The following is a 19,447-nucleotide window of genomic DNA, read 5'->3' as shown; positions in this document are numbered from 1 at the left end:
TTACAGTACATGAGGGTTACCTAGTCACACATATGAAGTTTTGGAAAGATGTGACTTTTTTAACCCTTCGAAACAGACACTGTGACCCAATTAACTTCTTGCGTCGAGCCTACCCGGATCCGGGATCATGACTACAGCCTCCAGTCCATTACCATAACGCAACGTTAACTATTCATGAAAATCGCAAATGAAATGAAATCAATATGCTAGCTCTCATGCTTAGCCTTTTGTTAACAACACTGTCATCTCAGATTTTCAAAAATATGCTTCTCTACCATAGCAAAACTAGCATTTAGCATTAGCATTTAGCATTAGCATTTAGCGTTAGCATCACCAGGCAACATTTTCACAAAAACCAGCAAAACATTCAATAAATAATTTACCTTTGAAGAACTTCGGATGTTTTCAATGAGGAGACTCTCAGTTAGATAGCAAATGTTCAGTTTTCCTGAAAGATTATTTGTGCAGGAGAAATCAGTCCGTTTTCTGCGTCATGTTTGGCTACCAAAAAAAACGAAAATTCAGTTATAAAAACGCCAAACTTTTTCCAAAATAACTCCATAATATCGACTGAAACATGGCAAACGTTGTTTAGAATCAATCCCCAAGGTGTTTTTCTAAATATCTCTTCAATGATGTATCGTTCCTGGAAGTGTGCTTCTCCGTCTGTATCGCATGGTAAAATGAGTGCTACTGAGAATTGCGCACCAATTTAGACAAAGGACACCAGGCGGACACCTGGCAAATGTAGTCTCTTATGGCCAATCTTCCAATGATATGCCTACAAATACGTCACAATGCTGCAGACATCTTGGACGAATGGCAGAGAGCATAAGCTCGTTCACAGCACATTCACAGCCATATAAGGAGACGATAGTAAAACAGAGCTTCAAAAATTCAGCTCATTTCCTGTTTGATGTTTCATCTTGGTTTCGCCTGTAGCATCAGTTCTGGGGCACTCACAGATAATATCTTTGCAGTTTTGAAAACGTCAGAGTGTTTTCTTTCCAAAGCTGCCAATTATATGCATAGTCGAGCATCTTTTCGTGACAAAATATTGCACTTAAAACGGGCACGTTTTTTTAATCCAATAATGACATAGCGCCCCCAAAGGTTGAAGAGGTTAAAGGCACTTCCAGGTGGCACAGGAAGCTATGAGTAAACACATATCTTTCTTGGGGTATGCTCTTACAGAATCCTGAGTTTAAAGTCTTTATGTTAAGAATTAACTGATCTAAACAGGGTTAAATGTAGTCATTTTCACATTTGCAGGTTATGTACATCAAAATACCTTTTGGGTGAATTAAACACTTCCGGCTGCTCCAGGAAGCTTAGAATCGACACAGGTAGTCCTCACAGTAGCCTGATGGATTCTCATTGAAGACAGGTTCATAAGGCATTATTAACCCACATAGGCTCTAGGTTGAATTTAGGGGAGCAGGCAGTGTATTCCTATGGGGAGAGATGTCATTGTAATCTGTGAGATCCCCAAAATATTTGACTGTTAAAGAACAATCCTGTCACATTGTTTAATATTTTGTGATGACATTGTTACGGATACAGGTATCGTGTGTGTGTGTGTGTGTGTGTGTGTGTGTATGTATCCTGTGTTTTTTTTCCTCTCCTTCTCCCCTTACAGGTGAAAATCAGCGAGTTGAGTTCTTCTTGCTATAATATGGAACTGGTCTTTTACCAAATAGGGCCATCTTCTGCATACCAATCCTACCTTGTCACAACACACCTGATTGGCTCAAACACATTAAGAAGGAAATCAATTCTACAAATGAATTTTTAACAAGGCACACCTGTTAATTGAAATGCATTCCAGGTGACTACCTCATGAAGCTGGTTGAGACGATGACAAAAATGTGCAAAGCTGTCATCTAGGCAAAGAGTGGCTACTTTGAAGAATCTCAAATATAAAATATATATTGATTTAACACTTTTTGGTTACTACATGATTCCATATGTGTTATTTCATAGTTGTGATGTCTTCACTATTATTCTACAATGTAGAAAATAGTAAAATAAAGAAAAACACCTCAATGAGTAAGTGTGTCCGAACTTTGATTGGTACTGGAAATATTCAGACCCTTTGCTATGAGACTCTAAATTGAGCTTGGGTGCATCCTGTTTCCGTTGATCATCTGTAAGATGTTTCTACAACTTGATTGAAGTCCACCTGTGGTAAATTAAATTGATTAAACAAGAGCTCCGAGACAGGAATGTGTCTAGGCACAGATCTGGGGACAGGTAACAAAAATGTCTGCAGCATTGAAGGTCCCCAAGAGCACATCATTCTTAAATGGAAGATTTTTGGATCTACCAAGACTCTTCTTAGAGCTGGCCACCTGGCCAAACTGAGCAATCGGGGGAGAAGGGCCTTTGCAGCGACACTCCCCGTCCAACCTGACAGAGCTTAAGAGGATCTGCAGAGAAGAATGGGAGAAACTCTCCAAATACAGGTCTGCCAAGATTGTAGCGTCATACCCAAGAATACTTGAGGCTGTAATCACTACCAAAGGTGTTTCAACAAAGTACAGAGTAAAGTGTTTTTTTCTTCTAAAAACCTGTTTTTGCTTTGTCATTATGGGCTGTTATGTGAAGATGAATCTGGATTTTTTTTTAAAGAAATTTTCGAATAAGGCTGTAACATCATTTTGAAAAAGTCAATGATACTTTCGGAATACGCTGTAGCTATGTGAGAGCATGATTTACAAGAAATACCCTGACTGAATAAAAAGGGACTCAATGACCAAGTTTTGTCATGCAGAGGAGCGCATGGTCACGGTCCCGTAAAGATGTGCAGGCGTTGCATTTTATTAACCAATGGTTGTGAGCCACATCATCCAGCTCGCACTATCACATTATGTAGTTAACTGATATATTAAATCCCCTCCAGGCATTGTAAGATCTAGTGTGAGTGAGCAATGTAATCTGTACAGGAACTCAACCCAAGATTTACAAGAAATCACCTGACTGACTAAAAAAACAAAAACCTCAAAGGGTGACCAATCACATCATGAAGTACAACGAAGCATGCCCCCAGATTTTTATAAAACATCAGCTGCATCTCCACTTGTAGACAGAAGACTCTAGATACCCAAATCAACAAGCAGGCAAAGGTAAGGATGTCTATAAATTACTATTACAAGGCACAAGCATGAACCACATTCTTGTTGCATGTTTTGATATTACAAATGGGTGTTCTTTCCAAATAGATTTTCAAAAATGAAATATAAAGCAGTTTAATATCTGTGAATCTTTTGGAAAGATTACATATTCAATATAAATTTATACAACACCTTCTATAATATGTTTATTGTAATGAGTATCTAATGGATACATGTAATTTGTAAATATAGGCATTATGATGTAGGAGTTATGCACATTCCTAAAACAGGACTAATATGTACTTAAATATTTAATACACATTCTCCACTACATTTTTTGCCTGCACTATTAAAGCTCTCGTACCCTTTTAAAACTATAATCTTTAATTGAAACAATAACAAAGCATCCTTCCCACACGATCCCCTAAAAAAAGTAAGGGCTGAAGAGAAACATAACCATTCTCATTCATAGACAGCTATGGGTGGACTGATATCAAATGCATTGTTGTAACCATGTTTGGAGGCTATACAGTGTTTGTTCACATTTACACTGTTTACAAACATTAGAGTAAAACAAGCCTAGGCCTACATTCAATCAGATCAAGTGTTAAATTGCGATAGCCAACACTACACCTGCATAGATTATATTTTGGCAGTGTCAGATGTTTAACTGAGATGGAACTGTAAAATAGTGAGCAGCTGCTCTTTTGATGTTGTCAGGAAGCCACACCCATCCCACTGGTGTTATGCCTTGGTACACTAGAAGTACATTCATTTCCAATGGAACGCTGCATTTGGTTTGCAGCATAAAACAATTCAAAATAAATAAATAAATATAAAGAAGTTACAGTGCGTTCTGTGTGGTGTATATTTTGGATGAATTGAACATATGTGTCAAACTGTGTAGCAGAAGGTGAATGTTGAACTATTTTTGCACACATGCAAATGATGCTGTGTGCCATTTTGCGCTATATACTTTCAGTATGATCAAGAATGTAGAAGTTCAGAACAAGAAAGTGTAGGCTATATACAAATAATGACAGTCAAATTGAAAATCATTCAACGAAATAATGATGATTTCAATCAGCCTAATCGAGATGTAGATTACATATCACATTTCAGTGTTCAAACATGTAAACCTGGCGGGCAACTCCACGCAGCCAATGGAAAGGTCAGTTTTAGTACAATGCGGTGTTGCACTTTGTTGTCACAGATTATTTGTACCAATACGCTTTGAGAAAGAACAAAAAAGTACTGTCATCAGAAAACGCAGAGATGTGTAATTATTTCTCTGTTCCACTGTTAATTTTTTAAATGATTTCTCAGATTGTAATGAAGCAAGGTCTAATTACATTTGCGCGTCTGCATGTCACCCACCTTAGTTTTATTTGATATATCAACACCAAAGTTATATTGTAATGAAACAAGCAGGGAGCAGGTCTCGAATCCAGCGCGCTATCGACTGTGCCGCAAAATCATGCTCAAGCGGAAGAGTCGATATCCATGCTTATAACCTTTAGGAATTAAACCTCTAGTCATTGTTTAAAATATCAGGCTTCAAGCAAACTGTATGTACTTTGCTCTATTTTTCAGTTTTATATTTTCACATACATTTTTTATAATAGATATTTTAGACCAAAGCCTTGTCGTAACTAAAAGTACATTATTATGCACATACAGACAAGTGTCCATTTTCAACAGCAAGTGATGCTACACTACAATAAATGGTAATGGGGTCGGGGACTACTTCCAGAGTGGTTGAGCAGGTCATCTCTGCTGTACTGTGAAGGCTGTGTAGGTCATATGCTTCACCAGCAGGGGCGCTATTTTGCATCATTGTGCCTAGGAATAAGCATCACCAATAAATCACAGCTTAAACTTGTAGTGTTAAAGTAGTATTTACCTGTCTGTAGAATGCCATGCATTCTCAAGAAACCGCTAACATATGACCTTCATCTGCAATTGGGCTAAAAGGTATTCACAAGTTGATCATGACATGAAGCAATATAGGCCTATTTCAGCACAGGATGGGCAGAGGAACATCAGTCTGTCCAGCAGATCAACGTGGTTTTAGGTGTAAACAAAAGTTGGAGATGCGATCAGTGTGTTGTCAGAATCTCTATTCTGAATATTGTCTTAGTTTGTACCTTGGTCCCAGATATGATACAATAAATGAAATCCTTTGTCCCAGATTGGTATCAGGATTGCACATACTGGGGCGGCAGCGTAGCCTAGTGGTTAGAGCGTTGGACTAGTAACTGGAAGGTTGCGAGTTCAAACCCCCCGAGCTGTCGTTCTGCCCCTGAACAGGCAGTTAACCCACTGTTCCCAGACCGTCATTGAAAATAAGAATGTGTTCTTAACTGACTTGCCTGGTTAAATAAAAAGGTTAAAAAAATTAAATACTACCTATTCAGGGCTGGTCATTTCTGTTGCAAACACTTAACATTTACCAGCAGTCTGCTCTATTCTACAATGATTGTGCCTGAATCATTTCCTGGTAACTCAAATGCATATTGTCAGGTGACTGTGCATTTGAGTTACCAGTTATCATTTGTTGAAGCAGCAATTACAGGTTACTTCAAATGCCTTTAAGGGATCTGTGTAACCCCTGCTCAGTTTACAGAACACTTTATCATGGGGCCAACATGTCCTTCTCTGGAGACAAGGAGAGCATCTGTGTAACCCCTGCTCAGTTTACAGAACACTTTATCATGGGGCCAACATGTCCTTCTCTGGAGACAAGGAGAGCATCTGTGTAACCCCTGCTCAGTTTACAGAACACTTTATCATGGGGCCAACATGTCCTTCTCTGGAGACAAGGAGAACACTTTATCATGGGGCCAACATCTGACAAGGTAATCCCCTGCTCAGTTTACAGAACACTTTATCATGGGGCCAACATGTCCTTCTCTGGAGACAAGGAGAGCATCTGTGTAACCCCTGCTCAGTTTACAGAACACTTTATCATGGGGCCAACATGTCCTTCTCTGGAGACAAGGAGAGCATCTGTGTAACCCCTGCTCAGTTTACAGAACACTTTATCATGGGGCCAACATGTCCTTCTCTGGAGACAAGGAGAGCATCTGTGTAACCCCTGCTCAGTTTACAGAACACTTTATCATGGGGCCAACATGTCCTTCTCTGGAGACAAGGAGAGCATCTGTGTAACCCCTGCTCAGTTTACAGAACACTTTATCATGGGGCCAACATGTCCTTCTCTGGAGACAAGGAGAGCATCTGTGTAACCCCTGCTCAGTTTACAGAACACTTTATCATGGGGCCAACATGTCCTTCTCTGGAGACAAGGAGAGCATCTGTGTAACCCCTGCTCAGTTTACAGAACACTTTATCATGGGGCCAACATGTCCTTCTCTGGAGACAAGGAGAGCATCTGTGTAACCCCTGCTCAGTTTACAGAACACTTTATCATGGGGCCAACATGTCCTTCTCTGGAGACAAGGAGAGCATCTGTGTAACCCCTGCTCAGTTTACAGAACACTTTATCATGGGGCCAACATGTCCTTCTCTGGAGACAAGGAGAGCATCTGTGTAACCCCTGCTCAGTTTACAGAACACTTTATCATGGGGCCAACATGTCCTTCTCTGGAGACAAGGAGAGCATCTGTGTAACCCCTGCTCAGTTTACAGAACACTTTATCATGGGGCCAACATGTCCTTCTCTGGAGACAAGGAGAGCATCTGTGTAACCCCTGCTCAGTTTACAGAACACTTTATCATGGGGCCAACATGTCCTTCTCTGGAGACAAGGAGAGCATCTGTGTAACCCCTGCTCAGTTTACAGAACACTTTATCATGGGGCCAACATGTCCTTCTCTGGAGACAAGGAGAGCATCTGTGTAACCCCTGCTCAGTTTACAGAACACTTTATCATGGGGCCAACATGTCCTTCTCTGGAGACAAGGAGAGCATCTGTGTAACCCCTGCTCAGTTTACAGAACACTTTATCATGGGGCCAACATGTCCTTCTCTGGAGACAAGGAGGCAGTTTGTCCTTCTCTGGAGACAAGGAGAGCATCTGTGTAACCCCTGCTCAGTTTACAGAACACTTTATCATGGGGCCAACATGTCCTTCTCTGGAGACAAGGAGAGCATCTGTGTAACCCCTGCTCAGTTTACAGAACACTTTATCATGGGGCCAACATGTCCTTCTCTGGAGACAAGGAGAGCATCTGTGTAACCCCTGCTCAGTTTACAGAACACTTTATCATGGGGCCAACATGTCCTTCTCTGGAGACAAGGAGAGCATCTGTGTAACCCCTGCTCAGTTTACAGAACACTTTATCATGGGGCCAACATGTCCTTCTCTGGAGACAAGGAGAGCATCTGTGTAACCCCTGCTCAGTTTACAGAACACTTTATCATGGGGCCAACATGTCCTTCTCTGGAGACAAGGAGAGCATCTGTGTAACCCCTGCTCAGTTTACAGAACACTTTATCATGGGGCCAACATGTCCTTCTCTGGAGACAAGGAGAGCATCTGTGTAACCCCTGCTCAGTTTACAGAACACTTTATCATGGGGCCAACATGTCCTTCTCTGGAGACAAGGAGAGCATCTGTGTAACCCCTGCTCAGTTTACAGAACACTTTATCATGGGGCCAACATGTCCTTCTCTGGAGACAAGGAGAGCATCTGTGTAACCCCTGCTCAGTTTACAGAACACTTTATCATGGGGCCAACATGTCCTTCTCTGGAGACAAGGAGAGCATCTGTGTAACCCCTGCTCAGTTTACAGAACACTTTATCATGGGGCCAACATGTCCTTCTCTGGAGACAAGGAGAGCATCTGTGTAACCCCTGCTCAGTTTACAGAACACTTTATCATGGGGCCAACATGTCCTTCTCTGGAGACAAGGAGAGCATCTGTGTAACCCCTGCTCAGTTTACAGAACACTTTATCATGGGGCCAACATGTCCTTCTCTGGAGACAAGGAGAGCATCTGTGTAACCCCTGCTCAGTTTACAGAACACTTTATCATGAACACTTTATCAACATGTCCTTCTCTGGAGACAAGGAGAGCATCTGTGTAACCCTGCTCAGTTTACAGAACACTTTATCATGGGGCCAACATGTCCTTCTCTGGAGACAAGGAGAGCATCTGTGTAACCCCTGCTCAGTTTACAGAACACTTTATCATGGGGCCAACATGTCCTTCTCTGGAGACAAGGAGAGCATCTGTGTAACCCCTGCTCAGTTTACAGAACACTTTATCATGGGGCCAACATGTCCTTCTCTGGAGACAAGGAGAGCATCTGTGTAACCCCTGCTCAGTTTACAGAACACTTTATCATGGGGCCAACATGTCCTTCTCTGGAGACAAGGAGAGCATCTGTGTAACCCCTGCTCAGTTTACAGAACACTTTATCATGGGGCCAACATGTCCTTCTCTGGAGACAAGGAGAGCATCTGTGTAACCCCTGCTCAGTTTACAGAACACTTTATCATGGGGCCAACATGTCCTTCTCTGGAGACAAGGAGAGCATCTGTGTAACCCCTGCTCAGTTTACAGAACACTTTATCATGGGGCCAACATGTCCTTCTCTGGAGACAAGGAGAGCATCTGTGTAACCCCTGCTCAGTTTACAGAACACTTTATCATGGGGCCAACATGTCCTTTCTCTGGAGCATCTGTGTAACCCCTGCTCAGTTTACAGAACACTTTATCATGGGGCCAACATGTCCTATCTGGAGACGGAGGGATATAGAACACTTTAAGTGGTTAGTGAATGCATTATGTTTTTTAAAAATAAATTGCCTATATGAACATGTTCAAGGATTGAATTACAGTTGAAGTAGTTGCCATGCAACTTTATTGATCAAATTCATATAGGCAATTTATTTAAAAAAAAACATAATGCATTCACTAACCACTTAGCTATATCCCTCCGGATGGCATTGATGCTCTCCTTGTCTCCAGAGAAGGACATGTTGGCCCCATGATAAAGTGTTCTGTAAACTGAGCACGGGTTACACAGATCCCTTAAAAGGCATTTGAAGTAACCTGTAATCGCTGCCAAAGGTGCTTCAACAAATTACTGAGTAAAGGGTATGAGTACTTACAGTGGCAAGAAAAAGTATGTGAACCATTTGGAATTGTCACGACTTCTACCAAAGTCGGCTCCTCTCCTCAGCGTTCGGCGGTCGACGTCACCGGCTTTCTAGCCATCGCCGCTCCATTTTTCATTTCTCCATTTGTTTTGTCTTGTTCCCTGCACACCTGGTTTATATTCCCCAATCACACTGCATGCATTTATTCCTCTGTTCCCCCTCGTGTCTTTGTGTGAGATTGTTTAAATGTTACATGTGTTCGCATCAGGCTGGTTTGTGCCGGGTATATGGTTTTGACCCGTGCGTTTTGTTAATTTTGTACCGGTGATGTACTGTGGGCATTATCACTTTAAATTAAATAAAGTGCACCTATTATAACCTATCTATGCTCTCCTGCACCTGACTTCCTTCAACCAGTTGCGTGCACCCCTTACAGGAATTACCTGGATTTCTGCATAAATTGGTCATAAAATGTGATTTGCTCTTCATCTAAGCCACAACAATAGACAAACACAGTGTGCTTAAACTAATGACACACAAATGATTGTATTCAATATAGACAAGAAAAATACATAATTAAAAACATTCACCGTGTAGGTTGGAAAAACATATGGAAGAGAAGAATTGTCACTGAATTACCACAGTGAATTATTGTAATTGTAATGGGTCCGTAACTGGTGGCAGTGAAGTCAAACGCAGGACAGCTTAACTAGGCATTTGCCGGAGCAGTTTATTGCCAAATAACGGGACAAAATAAATATACCAAATATGGGTGCAAAACCCGACACGCACCAGAACAGAACGTGCACAAGCGCTACATACAAACGAACAGAGGGTTAAAAAATGAACATGTGATTGGGGAATAGAAACCAGGTGTGTAAAAACGAAGACAAAACAAATGGAAAATGAAAAGTGGATCGTCAATGGCTAGAAGACCAGTGACGTCGACCGCCGAACACTGCCCAAACAAGGAGAGGAGGCGACTTCGGCCGAAGTCGTGACAGTAATGTTTGTTTGTGTCAATTAATCCCATAAGGCAGGGGTGTCAAAGTCAAATGGACGGAGGGCCAAATAAAAAAATCAGCTACAAGACGAGGGCCGGACTGTTCGAATGTTCATTGAAAATTTTTTAAATGACGCATATAGTCTAGTGAACCTAATTGAACCTACTGAAAACCTAACAAATATATTACAATATGATCAGATAAATAAAGCAATATTTTCTTATGGCTCTGTCAGTAATCTTTAATTTTCAACAGACACAAAAGACAAATTTCCTTTATATAAATATCCCCATAACATGAACATTAAATGAAAGAAACCGGTATTCAAGGCACCATCAGTAGACTATATTTTCTATTTTAGCAAAAGTGGGCTAAATTTACTTCAAAGAAAAAACAATAATAGCAATTTTCTATCATCCACTCAACTGAAATATTTTTAAAATATAATTGGATTGAAATACAAAAAAATAAAGTGCAAAAATCTATTAATCAAAAACAACACTTTGTTTAAGGAGAAGTAACATGCAGTGAAAACAAATATTAAATTTTAACTTTTAAACTTGAACTGAGTAAAAACTCTAAATATGTGATTGCACAGTAATGTTCACTTGTTTGAGGTTGAGGTGATACTTGGTGGTGTCCCATCTTTTCCACAAGTTCATCAATGTTCGGGGTAAGGCTCTGAGCTGAAGAAATCCTCAGAATTGAGTGGAGGTGTTCAGCAGTAAGTCGACTTCTGTGTGATGTTTTGTTCAGGTTCATCAAAGAAAACAGTTGTTCACACAGGTATGTGCTGCCAAACATAGACAACGTTTGAGCAGCCTGGATGCGCAGCTGGGGCATTGTGCCGGGAGGAAACGGGCGAACTCCGCAGCACCCACTGCCGCATATTTTGCCCTCAGTGCATCATTGCATTGGAGGTCAATCAACTCCATTTGGAGGTTTGGTGGTGAGCTTTCCACGTCAACAGCAAATGGGTTACCGAGCAGTTCCAACCTGCTTTTTTGTGCTTCAAAGTCAGCAAATCGGCGTCGAAAGTCAGCGGCAAGCATACCTATTTTATCAGCCAACTGTGTGCTCGGGAACGCACTGGTAGAGAGCTTCTCTTTCATGGTCTGGCAGCTGGGAAAGTGGCTCAAATTTTCTTTCCGCATCTGCGTCTCCCACAGAGTCAGTTTGGTTTTAAATGCCTTCACTGTACTGTACATATCAGAGATGACACGATCCCGACCCTGCAGCTGCAAGTTTATTGCATTCAGATGACTCGTAATGTCACACAGAAAAGCCATTTCACACAGAAACATTTCGTCTCGGAGTTGTGTTGTGTCTTTCCCTTTGCTGTCCAAGAACAGACAAATCTCCTCACGAAGCTCGAAACATCTTTGAAGCACCTTTCCTGGCTTAGCCATCGCACCTCTGTGTGATAAGGCAAATCACCATGCTCCGTTTCTAACTCCGTCAGAAATGCCTTGAACTGGCGGTGATTCAAACCTTTGGCTCTGATAAAGTTAACTGTGCGCGTGATGATGCTCATTACATGCTCCATTTTCAAGGCTTTACCGCACAACGCTTCCTGGTGTATGATACAATGATAAGCTGTCAGCTCACCTGTCGCGTTTTCCTCTTGCATCTTTTCCCGTATCTTCGCCACCAGTCCGCTCCTGTGTCCACACATCGCAGGTGCTCCGTCGGTTGTCAAACCCACGAGTTTTTCCCAAGGCAGCTCCATCTCATTTACACATCTTGACACCTCTTCATACAAATCATGCCCCGTAGTTGTGCCATGCATAGGACGTAAAGCCAAAAACTCCTCTGTCACGCTTAGGTTGGAGTCCACTCCGCGGATGAAAATTGACAACTGGGCAATGTCAGAAATGTCGGTGCTCTCATCCACAGCCAAGGAATATGCAATAAAATCTTTTCCCTTTTTCACAAGCTGCTCTTTTAGATTGATGGACAACTGGTCTACTCTCTCGGCAATGGTGTTTCTGCTCAGACTCACATTTAAAAAGAGTTGCCTTTTTTCTGGGCAAACTTCGTCACAAACTTTAATCATGCAGTTTTTGATGAAATCCCCCTCCGTAAATGGCCGGGCTGATTTAGCGATCTCTTCTGCCAAAATAAAACTGGCCTTGACAGCAGCCTGGCCTTGTGATTTGGCTTTTTGAACAGAGCCTGTCGAGATTTGAGGCCTCGTTTTAATTCCTCTGCCTTTTGTAGCCTTTGTTCCATGTCCATATTCTTGTTTTTGTCCGCGTGTTTCGTTTCATAATGTCGTCTCAGATTATACTCTTTCAGTACCGCCACACTTTCTCCACACAGAAGACACACAGGTTTTCCAGCTACCTTCGTGAACATATACTCCGACTCCCACCTTGTTTGAAACCCCCGGTTCTCAGTATCCACCTTCCGTTTTGCCATTTTTGATGGGTATCTGAAAGTTAATTTTACTGTGATGCTGACGACTGCTGTGCCAATAAATATTGAAATGAAGCAGCCTACTGCTCGGTGCGTCACCTTTGCATTGTGGGAAATGTAGTATTGGTGCGTGTAAAAGATCTGCGGGCTGCCGGCTTGCTGCGGGCCGGTTCTAATAATAAATCAAGATCATCCCAGGGGCCGTAAAAAACCTTCTTGCGGGCCGGATGTGGCCCGCGGGCCTTGACTCTGACATATGTGCCATAAGGGATGGGTTGCCAATTGGCGATTTGACACAAATACAATTTCATTCATAAAATGTAATGTGTTCCATCCACTCCAAGCTGTCTTCTTGCCTTTTCCATGGAAATGTGAGGTTGCATTACAGTCTGTAAATGCATGGAAGCCTGACGAAGCCAAACTCGCATTCCAAGCTTCTCGTAGATGGTGTTGATGCAAATCTCCTGCTAGTTTTTCCCCCAACACCAAAAGCAACCCACAGCTTCATGATTGGATAATATTTGGTAAGATAAAAGAACAGATCAGCAAGGAGGACAATGATGTCTGTATCCAGTGTTGGAATGATATTGGTCTGTGCACCCTTTCTGAAAGGAGTCTTTAAGATGAAGGCATACTCATGCATCTGCCTCTTCATGGTCTCATTCCAGCGTTGATGTCAGAGAGCCCTTTGAAACCTCAGACTCATCAGTTGTAGGGTAGATCTCTTTTTCATCTTCGGATTCATTGGCACACACCTTCTGTGTCGACATTTTGAAAAGCTCCTGTTTGTTATTAGTGTTTCTGAGAAAGTCAGAACACTTACATGGACGCTTGGTTGTGTCCCCAACTTTGTGCCTTTTCCTTGCTTCTCTCTTTTTTTATTTTTAGATATCTTCTTTCTATGTGTCCCACACAATAACGATTATATTGCACGTTTTCAACTGGTGTTCTATCCAAGGCAGTAAGACACTGCTGCCATATTTGCCTAATGTGGAAACTTAGTGGGTAGGCAAGAAACGGACAGTGACAGTTCTGTCAGTGGTGTTTCCTTTATTTAGGAAGTTACCTGTAGATAATGTCATTGTTAATTTGATTAGAGTTTGTAATTTTATAGACAAAATGTAAGTCTAAGAAGCAATGTGAGACTGAAAATGTACCTTTAGTAGATGTTCCATAAGATGGCCAAACAGAAAGAACATCAATTTCAGACTTCTCTCTACAGTAACAACATTACATTTTTTATCCAATAGAAACCCGGATTGCTCTGGTTGGGAACGCTAGACCTGGTAAGAGCTTGACGATGTCCCAAAACCCAAACATGACTGGTGAGTACTTAGTCTTCACTTCACTGTACAAGATGGTGATGGAAACTGATTTGGACTGTTCTACCTTTTATTCATAACAAAAAAAAAATCATTCCTTGCAAGGAATGGGCTAAATTATAGGGTCATTTGTGTGCTTGTCAGAACACTACTTTGTCTCCATACTTCTCCTTTTTCATCACTTCCCAGTATTGCCGGTGCAATGACCATACATCTGATATGCCTAGTTGTGTCTTTGAATACGTGATAAAGCTATGCATTTTCATGTAAGCTATGTCCTCTTGCAGTGTTGATTGATTGTACGTCATAATAGAAAAAAGGCTCAAATGCAACTGACTTGTGATGTTGTTTAAATTCCACATGGTCATAGGCCTCCCAGGAGTTCTCAGAATCAACCGTTAACAGCTGCTTTTACAACAGTAACAATTTTTCCTTGTTATCCAACAGAGACACGGATTGTGCTGCTGGGGAAGACTGGTGCTGGGAAGAGTGCAGCAGGAAACACCATCCTGGGGAAAAGAGTATTCAAATCACAATTACATTCCAACTCTGTGACTAAAGATTGTGATAAGAAAAGAGAGATGGTGTGTGGGCAAAGTCTGGCTGTTATCGACACCCCAGGGCTGTTTGACACCAAGTTTACACAGGAGGAAGCCATAGAAAAGATCACAATGTGCATCAACCTCTCTTCTCCTGGTCCCCATGTGTTCCTGATTGTGATCAAGCTGGGAAGATTCACTGAAGAGGAGCAGAAAACAGTGAATATGATTCAGAAACTCTTCGGTGACGAAGCATCAAAATACACCATGGTTCTCTTCACACATGGAGACAAACTTCGGGATGTAACAATTGAAAAATTTCTGTCTGAAAATCCAAATCTAGTAAGTTTAGTTGAGCAATGCAAAGGGGGATATCATGTCTTCAACAACAAAGATAGAAATCGCTCCCAGGTCACTGAGCTGCTTGAGAAAATAAACTGTATGGTGGAGATGAATGGAGGAAGCAATTACACCACTGAGATGTACCAGGAGGCTGAGAGAGCGATTGAAGAGCAGAAGAACAGAATCCTCAGAGAGAATGAAGAGAAGATACGCAGAAAGGAGGAGAAACTGAAAAAAACACTTGAAGGTGAGGCTTTGGAGAAAGCAAGAATGGAGCTGAGGGAAAAACATGAAAGAGAGGCTCGAGAGAAAGCTGAAAGAATGAACACAGCTGGGCATTATCTCATTGTTGCAGGTACCGTTGCTGCAAGTGGAGCTGCTATTGGAGCTACTATTGCAGGACCACTTGGTGCAGCAGTGGGTGCAATAGTAGGAGGTGTAGCAGGAGCAATAGAGGTGTTTTTAGAAACCAATGTTTGCTGTATACAATAAAAAAGTATTTCTTTGACCTGACTGCTAAGTAATTCAACAATATAACTGTTTTTGCATGTTTATAATCATATTAGTATCCTAGCAATAGTGATGATCGTGTTATGGGTTAGATAGATCATTCTATGTGAAGTGGTATTGGCCAGAGGGAAGTAAACAAAGGTCTGTCAATAAGGTTGGGATAGATCATCAATTACTGTCTCATATTTTCATATTTTCTCAATGTCTTTGTCATTATATTCTCTTAAGATGTTGTATTTTATAAGTTATTAGAATAAAAAGAAGTGTTCTCTCTGCATAAGAAGAACAATTATGTGACTGACTCCCTGCCCTCAAGGCCTCTCGTGACTGATAACAAGACCTGTGAGATGCGTGGCGGACTATCGGAAAACAAACACCACCTGCACAGCAACAGAGATGTATTGTTCATCCTAAACACAGAAGGGGGGTCTGTGCTTCTGACTTCATATCTTGTCTTTGCAGCTGTGTAACCCAGTTGTAATATTCCTGTGTGTAGCTGGTGTACAGGAGCCAGCAGCAGGACAGCAGAATTGAGAAATAAACGTATTTACTCAACATATATATATTTTTATTTCACCTTTATTTAACCAGGTAGGCAAGTTGAGAACATGTTCTCATTTACAATTGTGACCTGGCCAAGATAAAGCAAAGCAGTTCGACACATACAACAACACAGAGTTACACATGGAATAAAACAAACATACAGTCAATAATACAGTAGAAAATAAGTCTATATTCAATGTGAGCAAATGAGGTGAGATAAGGGAGGTAAAGGCAAAAAAAAGGCCATGGTGGCAAAGTAAATACAATATAGCAAGTAAATCACTGGAATGGTTGATTTACAGTGGAAGAATGTGCAAAGTAGAAATAAAAAATAATGGGGTGCAAAGGAGCAAAATAAATAAATAAATACAGTAGGGAAAGAAGTAGTTGTTTGGGCTAAATCATAGATGGGCTATGTACAGGTGCAGTAATATGTGAACTGCTCTGACAGCTGGTGCTTAAAGCTAGTGAGGGAGATAAGTGTTTCCAGTTTCAGAGATTTTTGAAGTTCGTTCCAGTCATTGGCAGCAGAGAACCCGAAGAAGAGGTGGCCAAAGGAAGAATTGGTTTTGGGGGTGACCAGAGAGATATACCTGCTGGAGCGTGTGCAACAGGTGGGTGACCAGCGAGCTGAGATAAGGGGGGTCTTCACCTAGCCGGATCTTGTAGATGACCTGGAGCCATTGTGTTTGGCGACGAGTATGAAGCGAGGACCAGGCAACGAGAGCATACAGGTCGCAGTGGTGGGTAGTATATGGCGCTTTGGTGACAAAACGGGTGGCACTGTGATATACTGCATCCAATTTATTGAATAGAGTGTTAGAGGCTTAGGTATTTGTTGTTGTCTACATATTCTAAGTCAGACCCGTCCAGAGTAGTGATGTTGGACAGGCGGTCAGGTGCAGGCAGCGATCGGTTGAAGAACACGCATTTAGTTTAACAACCGTATCTAAAAAAAATGATGTGACTTATAGTTGGAGAGAACATTCCTTTAAACGCGTCCTGCTACAATCAGGTCACAAGTTGTTGACCTATCACCTTCCTCACTTTCCCCTCCTTGTTATTATCTCTCCTATCACCCTTCCTGTCCCTCCTATCACCCTTCCTGTCCCTCCTATCACCCTTCCTGTCCATCCTATCACCCTTCCTGTCCATCCTATCACCCCTTCTGTCTCTCCTATCACCCTTCCTGTCCCTACTATCACCCCTCCTGTCTCTCCTATCACCCCTCCTGTCTCTCCTATCACCCCTCCTGTCTCTCTTATAACCCCTCCTGTCTCTCTTATAACCCTAACTGTCCCTCCAATCACCCTTACTGTCCCTCCTATCACCCCTCTTCTCCCTCCTATCACCCTTCCTGCCCCTCCTATCACCCTTCCTGTCCCTCCAATCACCCTTACTGTCCCTCCTATCACCCATCCTGTCCCTCCAATCACCCTTACTGTCCCTCCTATCACCCACCCTGTCCCTCCTATCACCCCCCTGTCCCTCCTATCACCCCTCCTGTCCCTCCTATCACCCCTCCTATCACCCCTCCTGTCCCTCCTATCACCCCACCTATCACCCCTCCTGTCCCTCCTTTCACCCCTCCTTTCCCTCCTATCAACCCTCCTGCTTTCCCCTACTCAGATGTTGCCTGCATCATGAATTCCAGTCAATTCAGAAAGTCAAACAAATTCCAATTCATTAATTCTCCTAATTGAAAGGCATCGAATAGAAATGTATTTCAGTGTACTTCCTGAATTGACTGGAATGGAAATGGAATTGACCCCAGCCCTGACTGAAAGTTGGCCTTGTCTATCCTATCAGCCTAAAGATTTTAACTGGAAATCTTCAGGGCAGCCAAGGCAGAAAACACCACACCTGAACTAATTTCTTCTATCACAATTTACAGGATAGGATGTTCAGAAATGTCCTTTAGCATTACTACTAACTGCATGAACATAGGTTTTGCTTGTTTACCCTCGGTGACGACCATAAATACGTGCTTGGGTATTGCACATATGAGAGTCAATAATTTAATATTTACCTGAATTAGGGTTTAGGTTTATTCCTGCCTGTCAGGCTGCATAAGCTAGCTATATATCCCTCTCCTTTATAGTTGGTATAAGACAACTACCATTCCTCATCAGGAGCAGGCTGAATGATGAATGACTAAGCAAAAATAGTTCATATTAAGTTATTTCATGGCACTGTAAAATAAAGGGCCACTGAAAATACCACTTGACCACTTGTTTTTGTTGAATCCATCAGGAATTGACAAATAAACATTATAACCTGGGTAGTTTGAGCCCTGAATGGTAATTGCCGTGGTATATCAGACCATATACCAAGGGAATGACATTGACTTTTTCTGCTCTAATTAGGTTGGTAAACAATTAATCTTAGCAATAAGACACCTTGGGGGTTTGTGGTGTATGGCCAACATACCACGGCCAAGAGCTGTATCTAGGCACTCCGCGTTGGATCGTGCTTAAGAACAGCCGTTAGCCTGGTGTTTTGGCCATATACCACACCCCCAAGGTGCCTCATTGCTTAAGTATACAATAGCTGCTAATTTTCATGGACATTGTATTGATATTGTAACAATATTGCTTTCGTGGTTTCTGTCTTTTCTTGAGCAAACAGGAATAAATATTAAATGAACTTCATTTGTTTTTTTAAACCAGCACTATTCTTTACTATTACACTGCCTTTCTGTGCAAACCCAACACACACTAATGATGAGTAAAAACAAAGGACATTGATGCTGTACTACAAAATGGAAGGTTTATAAAAGATACACTTTACTGCAATGTGAAGTCCAAACTTTATATTCTAAAGTCACTGTACCATGAATCTAAGATCAAAGATGACATGAACAGTCATTCTATTAAACAACTCATTTGAATAAAGCAAAATACATACTAAGTTCATATGGTTGACAAACTCCTCTAGCACTCTATAAAAATATATTAATCATAGAATATAATATACATTAACATGAGATTAATATTGCATTATGTAAGCAAGCATTATGCAAAAAGCCATCAACAGAGTCATTATTTGTATCATTGTCTTTGTCTAGCAGATATTACAGGTGTTTGAACTGGGTTAATATGTAAAATAAGTGCTCAAATTCTCGCTGCTGTTGTATTTGCAGAGTCCATGTATAATCATTTACAGTAAAATGGCTGCCTAAGCCTAACATGGCTGCCCACAGCAAGCAGTGATAGTTATGAAGTCTATCATTAACTTCATAATGAACCCATGCCAACAGGCTCTGCTCTTTTACAACATGTGTGTGTGTAGAACATCAGTGTGTGGTACAGCGGTCAGCAGATTTTCTAGCGAATTTAACAACAATATTTTTCTTGTCAAAGTCTTTTTCTGCCTTTTCTCTGACTCTCTGTTTCTTCTTTTTTAGCAAGTCTTTGTCCTCTCTAATCCGTTTCACTTGACCCTGCAGGTCATCTATCTCTTTCTGCTTTTCTTGTATATCAGAGTCTTTCAGATCCAGTGCCTTCATTACTCGCTCTAATTCTGACTCCAGGTCTTCCTTCTCTTTCAGCTCTTTTTCATACCCCTGTTTCAGATCATCCTCT

The 19,447-nt window shown here is 41.5% G+C and overlaps 2 protein-coding genes across 2 annotated transcripts in view; one reads left to right on the top strand and one right to left on the bottom strand.

The window, feature by feature from the left end:
* The first annotated feature begins 3,066 nt into the window (after window positions 1-3,066).
* On the top strand, window positions 3,067-15,881 carry LOC115121752 (GTPase IMAP family member 9-like). The gene is made up of 3 exons (XM_065003655.1): window positions 3,067-3,125; window positions 13,858-13,932; window positions 14,377-15,881. Exons 2-3 carry the CDS (start codon window positions 13,908-13,910, stop codon window positions 15,300-15,302), a joined length of 951 nt encoding a protein of 316 aa, XP_064859727.1. The 5' UTR covers window positions 3,067-3,125; window positions 13,858-13,907; the 3' UTR covers window positions 15,303-15,881.
* The window catches only part of LOC115121751 (GTPase IMAP family member 4-like), a 5,993-nt gene continuing 2,155 nt past the window's right edge, over window positions 15,610-19,447 (bottom strand). Inside the window, exon 4 of the mRNA XM_029650887.2 lies at window positions 15,610-15,700. Coding sequence (XP_029506747.2) covers window positions 15,610-15,700 — 91 coding nt within the window. The remainder of the gene's footprint in view (window positions 15,701-19,447) is intronic.

This window comes from Oncorhynchus nerka, linkage group LG18 (genome assembly GCF_034236695.1).
Source record: "Oncorhynchus nerka isolate Pitt River linkage group LG18, Oner_Uvic_2.0, whole genome shotgun sequence".
NCBI classification, from domain to species: Eukaryota; Metazoa; Chordata; class Actinopteri; order Salmoniformes; family Salmonidae; genus Oncorhynchus; species Oncorhynchus nerka.
The sequence above is the reverse complement of the archived record's forward strand: the minus strand, read 5'-3'. Positions and strand labels throughout refer to the sequence as shown.

Excerpts from the sequence above, each read along its gene's own strand:
- LOC115121752 (XM_065003655.1), top strand. The coding sequence starts at position 13,908 with ATGTCCCAAAACCCAAACATGACTG. Across the intron at positions 13,933-14,376 it reads CCAAAACCCAAACATGACTG|AGACACGGATTGTGCTGCTG; the intron begins GTGAGTACTTAG and ends GTTATCCAACAG.